This window comes from Cardiocondyla obscurior, linkage group LG24 (assembly GCF_019399895.1).
Source record: "Cardiocondyla obscurior isolate alpha-2009 linkage group LG24, Cobs3.1, whole genome shotgun sequence".
In the NCBI taxonomy this organism is placed as follows: domain Eukaryota; kingdom Metazoa; phylum Arthropoda; class Insecta; order Hymenoptera; family Formicidae; genus Cardiocondyla; species Cardiocondyla obscurior.
In genome coordinates, this window is record NC_091887.1 from 2544514 (window position 1) to 2564166 (window position 19653).

The 19653-nt window shown below is 44.1% G+C and overlaps 2 protein-coding genes across 2 annotated transcripts in view; one reads left to right on the forward strand and one right to left on the reverse strand.

The window, feature by feature from the left end:
* Cycb3 (cyclin B3) overlaps positions 1-19653 on the reverse strand; it is a 102892-nt gene that overhangs the window by 14906 nt on the left and 68333 nt on the right. The gene's annotated exons all lie outside the window — the stretch shown is intronic.
* LOC139111416 (transcription factor Sox-14) lies at positions 9127-19003 on the forward strand. The gene is made up of 2 exons (XM_070671673.1): positions 9127-10350; positions 15953-19003. The coding sequence occupies exons 1-2, from the start codon at positions 10142-10144 to the stop codon at positions 16770-16772; spliced, it is 1029 nt and encodes a 342-aa protein (XP_070527774.1). The 5' UTR covers positions 9127-10141; the 3' UTR covers positions 16773-19003.

Here is a 19653-nt window from a genome sequence, read left to right on the forward strand (position 1 = left end):
GCTGGGGGCTGGTCAAAAGATTCGAAGCTCGAGAAGAAAGACGCGTGGTAACAACATTTCGAGAATCGCACAAATTAAATGAATAAATGAACAGCTGTTTGAAGTCTAACGAAGCGTCCGATTAGCGAGATAATATTGGCATCCTTCGGCGAGGAAAACGAGATTCCCGTGCGAAAGGAAATTTGTGTCTGAAGGAAATCGTTACAATACCGACCATGATTTCAGGCCAATTCTTTCGAGAATAATCGTAAAAGGGGGGAAAGAGACGGAGGGGGAGAAAAAGGGGGAAGTTTGCCTGTGTTCGTTTCAGGTTCTTTTGCGCGAAGGTGCGAAGCCACGCCGGGAAGTTTTCGCGCAATGGCAAAAGGACGAGCGCGACAGCTTCTTCAGGGCTTTGCGATTACCTCGGGCGCAAATTCCGTGGCGTTATAACGACAGCGGCAACTCGCACGCGAAATTACGAGGACTTGACAAGAAACACGTCGCGATTCCGTCACGATGTAATCCCGTAACTCGGGCGCGTTGATATTAAATCCAAGAGCCGTCGCATATCGCGACGAATCCTGATTGTTAATTTTCGAAACGGGGCAAACTTCTGTTTAAAATTAAAAAAAAAAAAGAAAAAAAAAGAGAGGCGTTTTGGTTCTATTTCTTGACTAGTTTCATATCAATTTAGAAAGAACAAATGTGAAAGAATATCTAATCGTTAGATTATAAAACCATAATCGCACCGGAAAGTAAGTGTATCGTGTTTTATGATCCGATCAAATAATGTAAAAAAAAAAAAAGAAACCCCTTGTATCTTCGACGGCTTTTAACATATCATTGGGTAAACAGTTTCGGGGGATTAGACTTGGAATATCTCCGAGTATCTTTTAAAACTTACAGCGTGTCTGGTCTTGTAGACTTTAAATATAATATAAGATTTTTTTTTTAATCGAAAAACGGGCAATCTAAAACGCGAAAAAATATCTCGCAGCGGTTAAATTTGGTAGAAAAGAAATTCGCGCAATTTTTGAGTTTTGGGGAAAGGAGAAGAAGGGAAAAAGACGGGAAAAATAAGGGAAGAAGAGAACGAGAGGCGGAGGAAAAAAAAAGAGATAAAAAAAAAGAAAAAAAAAAGAGAAAAAAGAAAAAAGTGAAGAATGCCGCAGGGAGAGGAGGAACGTGGGGGCTTGAATGCGGGGATTTTCGATCTCTCGTGCCATTCTATCATTGACAATTTCGCGCAAATGGGATGGTGGTTGGGCGAGCGAGCGATTGGTGTGCCGCCGGTGGTCGGCGAAGCGTGCGCCGCGCGCTCACATTGGCGTTAAATAAGAGTAAGCCACCCGCGCCGGTCCACGGCGACGCGGCATAATTGCCTGTGAAATCACCAGATGGATTTTGCCTCCTTGTTCTGCCCCGACCCCGCCGAATCTCCCCCGCCTGCCACCCCTGTTCTCGCGGCGGGTTTCCGCCGGGCGCAACAAACTTTGTAATTGTCAACGAAATTGTCAGCCTAAACGGATTGTTTCATCGTGGCCAAACTGAGCGACTATCATCCGACGAAGTGAACCATCGACGCTCTCATGACGACTTCTGGACCGGCGGAATCGCGTTTTAAATTAAGAAAAGAACGTTATCTGCGTTTCGTTATTTGTGCAAATTCTATTTTGCTAGAATTTTAGAAGACTTTTCCCTCTTTCCGTTTTATGTAGGAAAACTAGATCGGCTTCGAACGATAGTGGAATCCTCTCTGTTCCTTTATTGTATCCAAAGAAAATAATATATCAATTACGCTCGTGATTACATTCTCGGATACGTCGGCGACGACCGAGAGCCTGAACTCGTTAGTTAGCGAGCGAAACGACGTCCGCAAACACGCGGAATTTCCCGGAGTGTCGGCCGCGATAAATTGCACCGGGAGTGCTCGGGTCTCTCGAAAGTACCGCCGTGCGTTTCTCCACAATCGTCGAATCGAATGGAAAGAAAGCAGTGTCAAGCGAACGATAACTCGATTATCAGTGATGTTAAATAAACACGCGAGATTGCTACGTTCTTCTTTTCACTCCGGAGCTGACCCGTTTTCTACGTTTAGGTATCTTTCGACAAAGCGCATCCACCGGGCTCTTTTCTACTTCGCGGCAGGTTCAGTGGTCCAGCATTCGAATTAATAATTTTTAAAGTTCGTAAAGTTGCAATAAATTAAAAAAATTTTTTATTATTTAATTTTGCGGACATTAATTTAAAAAAAATTCACAGAGCATTTTCCGTTTCTGGTATCTCACATTTATTGTAGAAAGAAACCATGCGCGCGCTATTTTTTAGGATTTTACAATTACAAACTACGGAAAGAAAAAAAAAAATAACATAAAATGGAAAATATTATATAGATGTACCAGTATATTACTTAATAAAATTAATAAAATAAAAGTAAATTTTTTTTAAATAAAGATTTTATTAAAAAATAAATTCATGTTACCTAAAAGTATTGTTAATCTAGTATTGTTAATCATCTTCTAAAACTAGATTTCAAAAAATATTTGGGAGATCTACACACATTGGAAGTCCCCTCGACTTTTCCACGTTATCGATCTCACAATGTTCCTTCGAAATCAAATAATCGCTCGCTTCTCTTCAACCTCGGTAGTTTTCTTTATAAGAAGGCAGGACAAGCTGCTCAGTCCGTTTATCTTTCCCACACACAGACGGACTTGCGATAACGTTTTTACTTATTGACACTTCCGCAAATCGATTACACGAAGCAGACAGTTCGCGCCAACGGCGATCGGGTAGGAATGGCATACAAAATTTACAGGCGCTTCGATATCAATCAATATATTTTCCGAACCATTTTCTTTAATCAATTTTAAATAGTAATTAGAGATCGGGACATTCGTTATTAAGTTACAGTCGAGAGAATATATACATATATATATATTTTTTTTTTTTTACGTAATTAAACGGGCGAACAAAAGAGGGACAAAGGATGAAAAGCAATAGATCTCCATAGCGAATCACTATTACTTTCATTCGCGGACAGAGAAAGCACTATCAGGGCCGATTCGCCTTGTATCGAGGCGGTATCACGGTTCGAGCTCGACGCGAGAGTAAAATGGAAAGGGTCGATCGAGTCGATAATTGGAAAAAGGGCCGTTGTCACGGACAGCCGTTCGTACGTGTATACAGAATCAGACTGATAAAGGGCTTATTTGGGCCTTTTGCGAAAAACTCGACCGTCACAATAGTCGCGTTTATGAACGCATACGTTCGATCGAACGGACGCAAAAGGTACATTGGAAATTGAAGAATAGTATTAATTTAAACGCAACGTGAAAAAAGGAAAAAAAAAAAGAAGCTGAAATATATACGTGTTCTTATAAACATTTATTAAATACAAACGTAAAAAAAAAAAAAAAAAGATAACGGATCACATCGTAACATTGTAACTTCGAAAGATTAAAATCCTAAATAATTATTTCAAGCAGAAACTTAAATATATTTAATACAAATTAAAAATTGAAGTATGAAAAGAATTAACGCGGCGCAATAAATTACTCTATACAAATTAAAAATTAATTCTAGCCAATAAATTACTTTATACAAATTAAGATTTAATTCTAGCGTAATCAGCGGACCTTTTTTTGTTAATTCGCGAGAAGTGCAGGGCTAAGGGAGCAAATGTTCGTTTCTTTGAAGCGTTGTTGCTTCGAGAAGTAGGAAGTGACTGAAAGGTGTGGCCAGGGCGGTTAGGTTCGAGGGGCGATTTGCAGGATCTCGATATTGCTGCTTGTATACCCGAGGCAACGGGGCTCATATCGAGCCACGACAATGTCCCCCGTAATGTCGACAGTCCGCCATTGTCCTCTATTGCCTGGAGAGAGTATCTTTGTCGAGTCGCGTGCAGAGTCCGGCAATTACGCGACCGCGTTCTTAGACGACAGGCTCTTAATAGCGCGGCTGTTTTTTTTTTTTCCAACCCTCATTGCGTCGTTGTACTTTGCCGCTTTCTGACCTCCGCCACCTTGATGACTCGATCGAATCGCTCTAGCATCGTTATTTATTCGTATTTATTGCGTAATACGAGCTACTTAAACAAATATAAATAATTAGTCGAGAAAGATCCTAACTTATTTGAAACGTAGGTAATAAAATGTAGTTTATTATCTATTGTAGGTTCAGGTTATACATTTATATTTATTCTGAAGATAACACAGGGTACAAAAAGAAAATTCTACGTTTCCATGCCTCTTTTGCTGGTTACTCTAAGAGCACCGGTCGAACTCTGCAACAAAACATATTAACATTAAAACAGCAGCGTTTACGAGCTCTGCATTTTCCAAGAGCGCAATGGAAGAAGCACTCTATCGTCGTAGGTGGTCTCAAAGGCGCGCGCGGACTCGAGTCCGGCTCCGCGGTCAGAGGATCCGTCGCGGCGTCGTTCCGATAATCGTCAGGGATCCCCCGGGATCGTTAGCACGCGGCCTTGTCCGTCATGAAAGCGTCCGTACGTCGAATCGGCGATCGGCCGACACGCGAGTCCGGCCATTCTTCACAATTAGCGGCGATTCACGGCGGCGCACGGCCTGCCGCCCACACACATCGGCGGAACCGCCGTCGCTCGGATAATTATTTTCCGATTATTATTAATAGTAAGGCCACGTCGACCGCGGGGCAGCGCATAATCACGGGAGGGTGTCCAGCGCGGGCCGGGGAGGAAGCGCGTCCGTCTGACAGGACACGGGGACCGGGCAAGGCCGTTCCACCGCTGTAGATCGCTCGACGTCTCGAGCTCCTTTCACGCCCGCCTGGCGGATCCTTTTCCATTCTTACGTGCAGTTACTCTCTGGTACAACAGACGCCTCGAACTATCGTATCGCGCGACCGCATCCTTTCTTCGCTTTCTTCAAATTAAGATAAATGGAATCGGAATCGCGGCGAGTCCCAGTCGTCGAGTCCCCGCCGAGGCGGAGGCTGGATCTGAGCCGCCGAGAACAAGAGACGCTTCCCGCTTAAGATTTTCCTAACGAGTCGTAACCCGAGGTAAAATCCGGGACCGTTGAGCTTCCTCTCGGTTGCGACAGAGGCTACTTAGAAGTGCTTCTTCGGTCAAACGGCGAATGAAGATTAGTATACGCGCGACGTCGAGGGGAGGACTGGAGGGCGCGAAATAGTTCAACCCTGTAGGCCCTCGATGACGTATTCCAGTCACACGCGAGTCCCACACCATTCCCTCCCCGCGCCGCCCTTTTTCGGCGCGATGTATTCACGGTATGTAACCCGAACGGGACTCTATAAAATACTACCCTCTCGTCGCCCCCTCCTCCGTTTTGCCGCCGCTCCGCAGCCCCCCTCGATTTTGTTCGGTCGAATAACTTATTGTGCGCGCTCTATTTTGATATGTCGAGGGCCGCGCTCTGAATACCGAATGCTAGTATAGATTCGTCCAAACAAAACGGAATTCGATTTTCGTCCGGTCGCCGGAGAAACGATATACAGAGAAACAATCGGGTCTCGTTTATGACGACATTTATGACGCGATCCCACCGCGGAACTCCTTGGCGGTCCTCGACGCGTGCGGAGGTGGGTTAATTTTTTTTTTTTTTTTTTCTCTTTTCTTCTTTGCCACAACGAGAATTTTTCGACAGACTTGTAGTCGACATTTTCTAAAACGCGCTATTTCTGGATTATGCATTTATAGATGTGACTTTATAGAACGCAATGATACATGAACTGTGCACGCGGCAATAGTAATTTATTTTTATTGCATTTTATTGCATTTTCTCGCGCAACAAAATCTCTGTCCATTTCTCCGTTGTTTTTCTTTTTCTCGGCAGTTTTTTTTTCAAAAATTGTAACTTTCGCGTGCATTAATGGCATTAAGTGTCAAGATGGACGCATCAGTTGAATGCCGGCTGCAAGCGTGTAAAAGGACAACAAAAGTCCACGGCGCGTTGCGATTAACTGAAACAACCGGCTCGACAATGGAGTAATCAGCGAGCTTTTCGACGCCAGCGTCGCCTCCTCTCAACTACCCTCCAATCCGTCTCACCCCCTCTCGGCCTGTGTTAACCCCTTTCTCGCGGGGTGCGTTTGTTGTCGCTTCAGCAATCACTATGATCATGTCCTGCTCTGTGCTCGCACGCATTGTTTTTGCTATTACGATTTTTACTTATTGTAATTCAGTAAAATTACATTATTTCACTTTCGTACTTGTACAAAAGGAAAAAAAAAAACTTCTTGAACTTAATTTTCTTGCATAAATTTCTTCTAATAAATTATTAACAATATTCTAGCAAATTATTCAATATGACATTCAATATTAGTTATACTCGATTATAATTTTCTTTATTTATTTTTTTTAATTAAAAATGTGACAATAAAAATGTCATAAAATAATTATTATATTCTGAAAATTATAGCGCGTTGTTAAAGATTCTTAATTTTACTCGATGCTGCGATGTAGCGCAAGATACGTAAAAGTATCGCACATGTTTGAAGACAGTACGCGTACAAACAATAAAGCTTTACATACGCCGCGTCTATTACGCGGACCCTGATGAAAGAGGTAGGAAGATCTTAAGAAGCCGACGATGGATGGTCGAGGAGCCGAATTGTTTCATTGATGAGCGAGCATTCAAGTCGGAGCAGGCGGGAAACAAGAAGTGGAGGGAGAGGCGAAGTACATTAGATGTTACGGCGTTTACGCTCGCAACCCTCTTTCGGACCGTGCCAGTCGATGAATGGTATAATCAGCGGTCGCGTGGCACCCCCGTGCTCGAGAAGCCCGTGAGGGAGAGTAAGACGAGAAATGAAAACCCTTCTCGCCCCCCTCCCTTCCTCACTCAATGTCCCGCTATTTGCCTGTGATGCTGGAATCGCGAAAAATCACTTAGCTCACCTCGTTTTTTACGCACGGATTCCCTTTTCAATTCTTCTCTAAAAGAAATGATTTTTAATGCAAGATAATCCTTAAAAAAAAAAAAAAAAGAAAATTCTTTAAGACAAAAATAAAATTAATATTTAAAAAAGTAAAAGAGAAGAATCTCTTAATAATGCGATACGCGAAGTTTAAAGTCAATTTGCTAATAAATGACTGATGAGCTAATAAATAGCTTCACCGCGACTGGCTGCTCTCTCGATACCTTATCGATTTGATATTAAATTTGACGAGGAAGGGTTCACGCTCTCGTCAAAAAATTGTAAAACTTGCACGGAAAATACGATTATTCGTAGGAGAGGTTCATTAATTATTTTGTACGGCGTACGAATGCGGGGTTCCGTGTCGATTTAGCGTTGAATTGCTCGGTGAAAAGAAAGAAAGAAAAAAAGAACACCGTCACACCCCTCGCGCTCTGTCGGCCGCCGCGCGATAAAAGGCGCGTTCACGCCCCGTGAATGACAGAATGTACGGCGAAGAGACGAGGGCCGATAAAGGGCCCCCGGTACGACAGTCGATCGCAGTATCTCGCTCATTGACGGACACCGTTGGTGAGCGAATTTATTGTGCGGTTAATAATAGGGCCCGCGTGACAGCCGATCGCGCCCGTTTATCTACTCCCCCGGAGTAGATGATCCTTCATTATACCACCCCGAGAAACGCGGTGATGTTTGTTCCTTGTCACGCCGAATTGGCTGCAAATTGAGACGTATAATTAAAAAAAGAAAAAAAGACCTGACGAACAAACTTTGTCAGAGAATTTTAATTTTATTACACTCAGAAAAATGCTGGGTTTTGTTTTTAATATCTTGACTTTTAAAAATCATATTTTTAATTTAATTTAATTTTTTTAAAGTACATTTACGTGCTCCGGTATTTTAATACATAAATGCAATCCTTTTTCTTTTTTGAGAGTTTATATTATATAGATAATACATTTTGTTAATACGAAAATGCATTTTAAAAGCGCGACTCGTTTCTTTTATTCTTTTGCCGAGCGCACCGGCTCGATCTCCTTCCGTAACGTGACACAGATTCGCTTTTCTGCGGCAGATGAATATTCCTGCGCCTTCCGGAAATTCAATGGCGACGGCGCAGTCCCCTTTTTATGACGGCCGGGAGATGTTGTCGCCCGCACACCAGCCCCCTTGTCTCGTTTTATACCTTCTCTCTTTATCGCCTTATCACTCGAGACGTCTTCCAGCGCCTTCCCCTCTCTCCTCCCCCCTCCGCATCCCTCTCGTTGCAATTCCTCTCTCTCTTTCTCGCCCTTCGACGAGACACTGCCGCGACTGATAACATTTATTATAAGACCTGGCCTTCTATACTCACCTTTCCCACATTCGTGTATCTCTCCGTGGCGGACAAAGCGAGAAAAGGAATTCTCCACCTGATGACGAAAGTCGGCGGTTGATCGACGAACGCATCAACGACACTCCGCACCTTTGTTCAGCTCTCTCGCTTTTATGCCTCTGTTTTATTATTCTCAGCGTATAAAAAGTTATGCGGCATTAATATTCAGCCAGCTATCTTCACGGTAAATGTTAACGCAATCTTTATTTTAAAGAAAATCCTACTTCTTACTATATTTTTAATTAAAAAAAAAAAAAAAGAAAAAATTTAGTCGAAATATTAAAATGCATATAAATTGTCGTGCTCTCTCTTTTTTTTTTCTAACAAAATCAAGTACTACTAAAATAAGAACATGAGAATTTTTTTATACAAAAAATCAAACTGCATACGAATAGTTTCGCATATTTTCTTTTACCTACCCACGAAATTCTGTCGATCTGTCTACTCGTTATTGTCGTCGCGAGTATCAATGGGCAGAGGAACACCTGGCTGACCACCAACGAAAGGCGGTGAGGTCAAAAAGGCGATTGCAGCAGCGACGGCGGCGGCGCGATAATCCGCGCGACAAACACACCCACACCCCGTCGTCGTTGTCTTCACGGGCGTGCAGGAAGAGGGCAGAAAGAGGAAAAGAAACGGAGAAGAACCGAGACGTCTCTCCACCTGTTGCGCGAACGCGCGTATCCGTTCTGGACCGCCATGCCGACGCGACGGCCAATCGCTGGCACCCATTGGTCGATCTAAATGGTGGGAGCCGGGCTGCCGCGGCCGATTGGCCCGTTATCTTATTTCACCCCACGTCCCACAGGAGCCGAGCCGCACCGGCGAGAGGCTACGCGGGATTCGCCCCAGATGCTACGTGCATTGCGAAGTTCCTGAGGGAACCCCTTGTGATTCTGTCAGTGCACCAAAAGGACTCGCGTCCGCCAGATCAAGCCCGCCACTCGACAGAAAAATTACATCATCGAAGCACTTGCTCTGAAAGAATCGCCGATCGTGACGACCGAGACGGAAGAAACTTCTTTGAAAAAAAAAAAGAAAAGAAAAGAAAAAAGAGAAAAAAAAATACAGAATCTTCGTCGACAGATTAATTCAAGTTCATCGTGTAATTCAAGAATCAGAAAACCTACATCCTTCGCGCGGAAGAATCCAGGGATCACACTGCTGTCGGGGAAAAAAAAATCTACTTAGAAGATCTTACCTAGAAGACCCGAAATGTTAGCGGCGGTTTATGTTCGTGAAAATATTTAAAGTATCTGAAAGAGATGCACGATATTTCTTGAGGACGAAGCGCCCAGCGTAGTCGGGAAATTTGTTTGAAGGTTTTTAGCCGTCGGCTCGTGAACGTTGCATAAAGATATACTGGCGGAAAACGTCTGGCCTGCTTTAGTGGGGAAAAAATGTTCGAGTAGAATCGCTGAAAGAAACCTTATCTCGGACTCGTCGAGAAAGTACCTTAATTGCGAATGTCATTTTCGTGCAGTGAATGTGAATCGACTCGAGAGCATAGAAAGATTTAACCGAACGTCCGGCGTAAAGTTAATTAACGCTTGATGTCAACGTGCTCGATGATTCATCAAAGAATACCTCGAAAGAGTATTATTCAAAAGAGCAATCAATAAACAAAGGAGAATTTTTTAAGTCCAAGATAAAATTAAAGTATTTAACGAGCGCCGTATTTGACGAAGTTTTCAGAGGATTGAAATTATTTGAACTTACGAAAATACATCGGGCAAGGATGTACGGAAAGTTATCTTATCCACTTAAGATAGGACTGATCTGCCGTTTTTTTAATCCATCGTAAATCTTGGTCTACTTACAAAGAGAGCAATTAGATTAAACGCCGAGACGAGACGAGAACGACTCATGGAGATGTCGTCTAAGACCTTGCATAACGAACACATTAAACGGCCGATGAATGCCTTCATGGTATGGTCGCGAGGGCAACGACGTAAGATGGCACAGGAGAATCCAAAAATGCACAACTCGGAGATCTCGAAGAGGCTCGGCGCCGAGTGGAAGCTTTTGAGCGAGAGCGAAAAGCGACCTTTCATTGATGAAGCGAAAAGATTAAGGTGAGAGCTCACGGAATACACGCTGAACATTTCAGAATACACGCTGAACACACAATGTCTTCGTACGCGTAATTTCAAGCTCGAGTTATTTTACGTATCGAGAAATTAACATTAACGCGACTTTTGAAATTAATAATTTAATTAGACTGCAATTAAGATTTAGATATAACAACTCTTAAACGTAATTATTTAAATTACTTTCTCTATGTTTTTTTTTCACTCTTTTAAATCTTTTAATTTTTTATTTATTATACAATGATAATCTTCTTGTGATAAATTATTGGTTTTCTTTTTTTTTTTCGTGATATCTGAAGGTCTCTAGATAAATGTGAAATAATAAATGATAATGAATAAAGAATAATTGATAAAATTAATATATAAATCTTTAAAGTATTTTTTTTATTATTTTTTTATTTCAATTAAAAATTAACGATAATGGCAATTGATAACGCGTACAGATTTTCTAGCTGTGTCTTTAAAAATTTTGAATTTAATTTCACGGTAGTTTGAGATAATACAGATAAATGTGTGAATTTTGATAAGACAACATTTTGAAAATTATATTACATGTGATATGAAAGTTATAATTTAAAGAATCTTATCACCCCGCTTTATGAAGAATTACGATCAAACTTGTAACACAAACCCTATATCTTTTAACTCCGATTATTAAACATTAAGCAAAATTTTTATATGCATATTACAGATTCTCATATACTTTCCATTATAATTTCGGAGCAACATTTTTAATAATATCACCAGTATACAATTATACATTTTATTTAACATACACACACCTTTCAAAATTTTAAAGCGACAGATCTTTTATTTCACAATCAATAAATTTATTTAACAAACATTTTTTTTTACGGAATTATCCAAAGTATAAATATCATATATTATTAATCTTCTTTTATTTAATTTTCTTTCTCTTTAATAACGTCCATAATATTCGTAAATATAAAAAACAAGAAGAACGGAACGCTCCTCGCGTCCCTTTCGAAGATAGATGACTTCTTTTCTGTCAGGCGGCACTAATTGCTTCTCAGTCGCGATAATATACTCCAGATGATTACGCTGATCGGGGTGGAGTCCGTATCAGCAAAGCCGACGAGGGGAGGGATCGAAAACGGCGGGAAAGCGTGCCACGCGATCGTCTCGTACTTCATAATATAGTACATTGTTGCCGAGGAGCTTAGGGGCTACGGTTGGGCTTAAACCCGGATTGAAATAGGGTGGGACGTGGCCGGTATTTATAGGGCGGCCGAAGACGAGCTCTTTATTACCGGCCCTGAATATTTAATCACTGTTATGAGCTTATTTAGCTCGCCGAAGCAGCCGCGGCGATTTTTTTCTTTTTTTTTTTTTTTTTTTCGAGACCCGGCGCGGCACTTAAAAAGGGCCCCCCCTTGAAAGAGAGGTCCCGGTAATCTCGGCGCGAATCTTCCTCTGGAGTGGCCTCGTAACATTTTACAATTTTGCAAGACTTATTCGCGTAACATTCTGCTATCTCGTAAACGCAATCTCGTTAGCAAAGATACCGTTATTAATTTCACGACGATAATCAAGTTTACTTAGAAAGAAAGTTATTGTCTAACTGAAGCTTCGATAAATTCGGCGTTACTTGATGCATTAATTTAAATGATTATTCGTGCAGGTCTGTTAATTTTTTTTTTTTTTTAATTTTTATTTTTATTCGCATTGGTGACGTTGATTATTTATCGTTATGAATCACGTTATTATTTCATATCGTTATTTATCCTGCTCGATCTAATGAATCTTTTGAAATGAACTTGCGAAACCCTTCGATGGTACGCGTCTTAATAGCAATATGGATCTTAATAACAATATACGGAATCAAAATCCGGGTTAAGAGGGATGGGAGGAATAGGTTCGCGCGCAAGGTGCGTGCAGATTAAATTTGAGAACGATCCCCGCGCTCTCGCCTTTCGATCTCGTCTCGGGGAAACAAGATTTAAACTGATTCCACGCTCTAACCCTGTGCCCGCGTTGCAAAATACCCGACCTCGATTTACATTCCGTTCTGTCGAGGGAGGAAAAGAAAAAAGGAGGAAAAAAAAAATAGAATAGAAAGCGGGTTGTCCCGCGACGCCGCTGAAATTTTCGCCGAAGCCGCGCGCGAACGCCCGAGATCGGCGTCGTCTTAAAGGGTTGAATAAATCCGCGATCGCATTCGTATGCGGAAAATACAACAGTCTTTTCTCCCTCCGATTGGCGTACCCCCTCGTCAATAAACGGCAATTAACGTCGGCAGGAACCATCGAGCGCGGCACAATTTGTGTAACATTTCAATCAAAGTCATTGAATTCGCTCGTTTCGATTGGGCGGTGTTTAACGCTTCGCACCTTGCGGGTATTTATTATATTTTACACGTAGTGGTGACACGTTTTATATCACTCAATATTGTGTGCCAAGGTTATTAAATTTTCTATCGGGCTGCTAGGGCCCACCCGCCTGGCTTGCCAGCGATACAAAGGCGCGAACAAAGGGCCATATTTTTCCATCGAAAATTTCTGAAAGAGAAAGAAAACGAGGGGGGGGAGAGGCGGGGAGGGTGGGTCGCCGAGAGGGATACGGAAGGGGTGAAAAGCGCGGGCAATCCGAGGGAAATTTCAACGCGGACGTGTAACGGTGAATCCGCTTTTCTGGCGGATGGCAGCGACGTCGACGACGAGGGAGTAGGGTGGCGGCCGTAAAATAAAAGGGGGCGGAAAACGGAAGGAAGGGACGCGAAGGGAGGTAAAGTCGTTCCCTTGGAGCGGCGTTCTCGTAGGAACGGGTTCCCTTGGACCCACGTCGTCACTGGCCCGACGTAATCTGTCCGTTCGTTCACGGCGACTCACAATGTGGCCCCCGAGATAACAAATAAAGCCCCATTGTCGCAATTGTGTGGATTTAAAAGGATTTGCCCGGCTTCTCTGCACCCCCGCCCGTTCCCCCCTGCCACCGCCGTCCGCGCTCAACGATCCTCTCTCCCTCTCTCTCCTTCTCCCTCGGCTGCACGTCTTTCCCTCTCGCGGCTCTTCTCGAACCCCCCGTTCAACGTACCACTTCAACCCCCCTGTATGTTCCGCAGCCTCTTCCCCGATTTCTCGCTTCTCTCGTTGCGGCAAAACGGGCCTTTTTACGCGCTTTGATGTTGCATATCCCTCTGACATCGCGGCGAGAAATCTGTTAATATGGTTAAGCCGGGAAACAATCCCTGATTCGACTAATCGACTGCAGGAGTTTTACGTTGACTGCATAGCTCGTGTCGAGTTACATCGCAAAGAAATGTTTCAATTTAAATTCTATACCTGACACAGTAACAATTTGTAATCGCTTCTCCGAATTTATTATTAAAAATTATTCGTCTTTTAATGAAATAAAATTTTATATGAAAAATAGAAATTAAAAAATAATTCAGTCGCTACGCGAGACAACGCGTGAAAAAGTAGTATCGCTCGATGAATGGCGAGTCAGTTCGCCCTTATCGCTTTTAAGAGAAAATAAAGATTCGCGACGGTCCCTATCACGTATAACTCCTTCGGAACAAACGCAACCGGCACGTCCGGCCACAATCGTAACTAATTGTTATTGTTCCTTGTTGCGACGCGGCCGAGAGTGCGCCGAGCTTATGTCTCCGCGGGATGATATAGCGCGTTGTTTATCGGCCGCGAGATAGAGACAGCGAGGTGGCGGTGGACCCAGGGGGTGGAAGGGGTGGCAACGTGCAGAGGTTGGAATTGTAAAGATTACGGCCGATGTTTATGCATTTATGCTGAGTTATTGTCGGCGCGGCTTTACCGATGTTTATGCTGATTTACGCTTTGTGCTATCTGCCGGGACACATTGTCCCCGGAATTATTATTCCGCGGTCGCGGTGGCGTTCCGCGCCCCGCGCGCCTCGCCCCCTTTCCCACCCACCTCCCCTTACACCGCGCTTCCTAACCACCCTTCGAAATTTCGAAATTTCATCACGCGATAAATTCTCTATTTCATACCTTTTGTCGGAAAACAATCGGCGCATAGACTTGGCGAGAGTTCCGTTATGACTTATTATTATTTTATTGTCTTTTAATTTTTTTTTTTTTTTACTCCTGCGACGAGTTGCGGGAAAATTGCGCCAGCTAAGGTACCTCCCGGTGAGAAAGAGAGGCTAATTTTTATTATTTTTTTCTTTTTTTTTCTTCAAGCGGGAAAATAATTCGCGTCGCACTCCACGTTAGTTCGAGATCGTATTTATTTAAAAAGAGAGAAAACCGCGCGGACAGCTGGCAGGAATAATATAACTGCAGGAATGATGGAACGACTTTTGCTAAATGCATTATTATTGCGAAAGCGCGAAGTAAATGCACCCCGTTATCATTCTCGCGCCTCCGACTTCATTGTCCTGGTGGTTTCCGGCGAAATTCTTCGGGCGCCGTTACGAAAAAACCTACGTATCTCGAAACCTCCCACCCGTCTTTTCTTCTCTTTTTTTTTTTTTTTTTCTTCTTTTTTTATCTCCGCGAGGTGAGGCATAAATAAGCACTGCGTTTGTGCGCCTCTTGGGTACATAATGGAGTATTATGTGTCGGAGATACCGCCGGTTCCTCCATCCTCCCCCTCGCCGTCGCGCCAAAGGGAGGTGTGTGTACAAGATACTTACTGCAAATACCTATGGTGCCCCGTATCGTGTTCTGGAACGGTGATAATACGTCCCATTGTACGAGAGAAGCCGAGAGTACAGTTTATAAAAATTCTAGATAGGTGTTGGCGGCCACGATAATCGATAGTCGTGCTGTAACATAAACGATAAAGAAACTACACAAGTGTACGAGGCTTTCCGAGAAGGCACTCTTAATCAGCTACGTTTCCCATGGGGGTATTTATAATTTTAACGCATCGTACACGCAGTCTCTGACTAAATAAAAATTGAAAAAAAAATTAATTTTACTTCGGTAATTATCAGTGTTAAATACTTTGCGAAAATAACACGCTTGTTAACTGGAATTTAATTGAATAGTGATATAAAATTATATACGTAATTATTAAAAAAAATTTTAGAAATAATTAAAATTGTAGCTTAAAAATGTCAGTTTCAGTAAATCATTTGTAATAGAACTTTTACTCGGCAAATCTCGCGCCACGGTCATGGGGATTATGTTGTAGACCCGTCGCAGGCTGAACTATCGCGTAGCGAAACTATTCAATTAAGCCGTTCCCTGCCCCTGGAATACGTGGAATTCTGCCCCTTTACTTTACCGACGCATAACGGCATCGACGACATGGGATTCAGCGGCGTATTTACGATAACGACGAGCTTCGACGGATCCGCGTCGAGTAAGAAAATTGGGCAGAACAAAGTTAAAAGGAAATTATTAATAATACTATATGAAAAGAGGAACGCGTCAATTTTTGTCAACGTTTACTTAAATTACGTAAAAAAAAAAAAAAAAGAAGAAAAAGAAAAAAAAAATCTGTTGCATAAAAATTTGTCATCGTTTTAATTTAATATATATTTTATTAATTACAATTTTAATTACACCAATACAATACACAAAGTATCAGTCAGATCTCGCAGTAGCAATGTTACAAATTACCATCCAACAAATTTCAGAGCTCTTCACATGAAAGAGCATCCCGACTACAAGTATCGGCCGCGCCGGAAACCGAAGTCCCTGGTAAAAAAGGAGAACAAGTTCGGTTTCTCGATATCGCCATTAATATCACCCGGCGACACCCTGGCCAATCTACCGCGCGGTCTTCTGCCGTCGTTGACGCCTCCGACGCATCACCCCCTGATGCCGCACGAGGACCTGAAGATCCCGCGATTCTTTCCGCCGTTCGCCTATCCGCTCTATCCGCTGCAGCACAAGCTGAGCGACGACTTTAACGGCGGCAAGCTCGCCGCCGACTTGGCCCTGCAGGCCCTTTACACAGGCAGTCCTTTTTATCCGAGCCATCAAGCGATGTCCTGGCCGACGGGTCTCTCGGCGGCCGCCTGCTTGCCGCCGAACTGCAGCTGCCCGAGCCCGCCGAAGGAGCCGAAAAGACCGTTTCCGTCGTCCAAGATAGACGACCCGCCCTTCCCGAGCCCGGCAAGGGCCGACGACGATGCCGTCGTCGCCGAACGGGAGGAGTCCCGTTACCGAAAGCTCGAAATGGACTTTTCTACCAATCTAGATAATCACCATCAGCAGCATCATCATCATCATCAGCATCATCAAGAGGACCGTTCTCAGGATCGCTTTTCTTCGTCCTCGTCCTCGTCGCCGCCCACGGAACAACTGGAGAGATCGTCGGCGACAACGACGACAACGACGACGTCGTCCTCGTCGTCCTCGTCCTCGGGCAGCAGGGTCGACAGCGCGTTCTCCGTTCAAAGCCTGACCTCCAATAACTCGAACTCAGGCTCGCAGCGCGGACACGTCATATGAAGGCCGCTCCCGGTTCTCCCGGACTTAAACTTCCGGGGGAGCCTGATGCCGGCTGCGTGGCCGACTGCCGACTGGTGGCGGGTGGCGCCGATGCTCTCCCCGATTCCCCAAACGGCGGTCGTGAATCTTAGCACCGGTGTCGTCAAGGAAGACGCCGTCCATTTCCAAGACGAGCAGCAGAGGGGCTCGACTGCCGTGCCCAGGTCGCCGAGGAACGGTGTGCACATCGCGAATGTCCAGTGATCCGATCCGCAGTCCGAGTCGTGCGCCGTTCCGATGAACATTCTGGTATTTCGCGGCCGGAAGTGAAATCCCCAGGACGTCATCGCGTAGCTTGGACCGATTTGCAAACTATTTTATAGTTTGGGGAGACACTCCCGGTGTAACGTAGTGCGCCCAGCGTAAAGTGACGATAGGTGGAAAGTGGCCGTCGGAAAAATATCGGAACCGAGAGGAGTCGGCCGTATCGGAGAAAATAGCTTCTCGACCGCCGACGGGTTGAAACAGAAATCGATAACTCGGCTATACGGCCCCGAAATCCCACAAAGGACGGGGGCGCAAAAGGTCCTCTCGACCGGATCGTGCACGCGAAGTTGGATGCTAGAGGAGTCCAATTCTGATGAGATAACCAACCCTCTCGCATGCCATATATTATAGGGCGGGCGAGCGGGTGGACGCGGGCGCGCACGGGGGTGGACACGGTGGGGAAGGGAAGGAAAAAAAAAAAAGCTCTTCTGGCGGAGGCAAATCTCTTCTTTGGGACGCGGCCGTGCGAAATAAGCCTGAAACGTTCTGAATGCTAACGTAGAGACGCGTACGAACCCCGACGACGCGGTATCGTTGTATCTCGCGGCGTCGCGCCGCGCCGCGCCGCGCCCGTTTTCGCGACGAAAAACGACGGAAGTATCGATACGGCGAAATGGAAGACGCGTGGCTGGCTCTGCGAACACACTCCGCACGACGCGAATCCCTTTTTAATATCGCGTAAAAGGCAGAAAGACATTCTCGAAGGCTGCACGGATTTATTCTGTCTCGCTGAAAGTTGATTTCGTTAATGTCGCCCCGGGAACAACGAAATTAAGTTTCCGTCACCGTGTCTCTAATTAATTCGCATTATTTACAACGTTGTATATGTTTATTAATACTTTAACGATTTTATTTATTGAAATTAAGAGACCTATCCACGAACGTCGATAAAAAAAATATATATGTTATCTTCGCTGTTGATAATCTTTCAAGATACATTAACTTCTGGCATAAAATTGTAAAATATTTTCTTTAGACACACGATAAATTCGTAAAGGCAAAGTTTTCTTTCTCTTCGCCCTCAACATTTTCTCGTCTCGCCGAGCGTGACGGATAAATCTCTTAATTTCCAGCGCTAAACGTGTTTTTATACGAATTTGTTTTTGTTACATGTGTAATGATTATTGTTGACTTGTTAAGACGAGCTGCAACACTTCGCTCGTTCGTCGAGAGTAATCCGCCGACTTCTCCTTGTAGAAATTCCTGCTAAGTATTTCTAACGACCGTAGTGAGCACTGATGCGAGTTCATTAGCGTGTACCCTAACGGGAGTAAGATGCAAGTAAACGTAAAACGTATCTAACGCATAGAAAGCGCGTATCTCCTCTTTCTCTCATTTTCTCTGCTCTTACTCTTTCTCTCTTTCTCTCTACCTCTATCCCTTTTTCTCTTTCTCAATAATCACGCGACGCATTTCGCGGACGCATAGCGACGCTTCGATTAACTCGATTAATTCGGAACAAGAATAACGCGGATGCGCCACGTTAATCTTCGCCTCGACGATCACGACACTATTGTTAATTACTGCTGTAATATAATGCGACGCGTTTGTAAATAAATCTCGATCCGAATTAAGAAATGCTGTCCCCCCATCCCCGTCATTCCTCGAACCCTTGTCCCTTTAAAAGATATAATTGTTCGCAAGCGGAGGCTTTCTTTATCTATTGTCAAAAAAATTCTTTTTTTTTTTTTCTCTCTCTCGTACACTTGATAGTCGAGATAGATATTCGCAGTCAGTTTTTGTGCGGCTCTTATCAAATATCAAATATTAGCGGACAGCCCGAAAAAACGTTCAACGTCTGAAAGTGTCGGCTTATCGCGAGGCTAATATCGCGAGTGAATACGCGCGCGCGCGCTCGCCTCGGCACCACCCTCGTAGTTCTCCAAGAAAAGCCGCGAAATTAATCGCAGACGGGGGAGGAGCGGCGGCGGGGCAAAATCTCGAGGGCAATGTGAAGTTTCCTCCGTGCCCCCGTCGCCTTTCCTCTTCCCCGCCGAGCCTACGGGGCGGCTCGTCGTGTTTTATTTCTGATAGCGACGCCTCCGTCGCCGCCACGGGGACATTATCGCCACCGCGAAGGACCCTTTCTTCCCCCATAAAGGCAATCATGCTTTCTCCGCGGTGAGATAACGGCGAGAATGGCGGCCGGGAGACGGTTTCCACGCCGTGCCGGCACGTTCCCTCCTGTTCCGCGACAATCAGTAGAATTCTTCGTCGCGTTCGCGAATCGATCTCGCGAGAACACGGTGACGCGATTCAAGTCGATACATTCTTGAAACGATTTAAGATAAAAAAAGAAGAAAAAAAAAATTCTAGCAGAAATTATTTAATTACGAGATCTTTCATTTAAAATCATGTTTATTAATTTATTAATTTTTATTTTTAATTGAAACATGAGATATTTTCTCAGATCGTTCAGAATCCAGGATCCGTTCAATTTCGTTCGAGATCCATTCCGGCTCTGTTTAGGGTGGAAATATATATCATTCGCGGGTGCCAGAGTCTCCGCGCGCTCTCGCGAATAACGCCTGCCGGATTGCCGAGGACGACGACGACGACGCCGTAGGGGCTGGGT

Excerpts from the sequence above, each read along its gene's own strand:
- LOC139111416 (XM_070671673.1), top strand. The coding sequence starts at position 10,142 with ATGGAGATGTCGTCTAAGACCTTGCATAACGAACACATTAAACGGCCG. Across the intron at positions 10,351-15,952 it reads GATGAAGCGAAAAGATTAAG|AGCTCTTCACATGAAAGAGC; the intron begins GTGAGAGCTCAC and ends AACAAATTTCAG.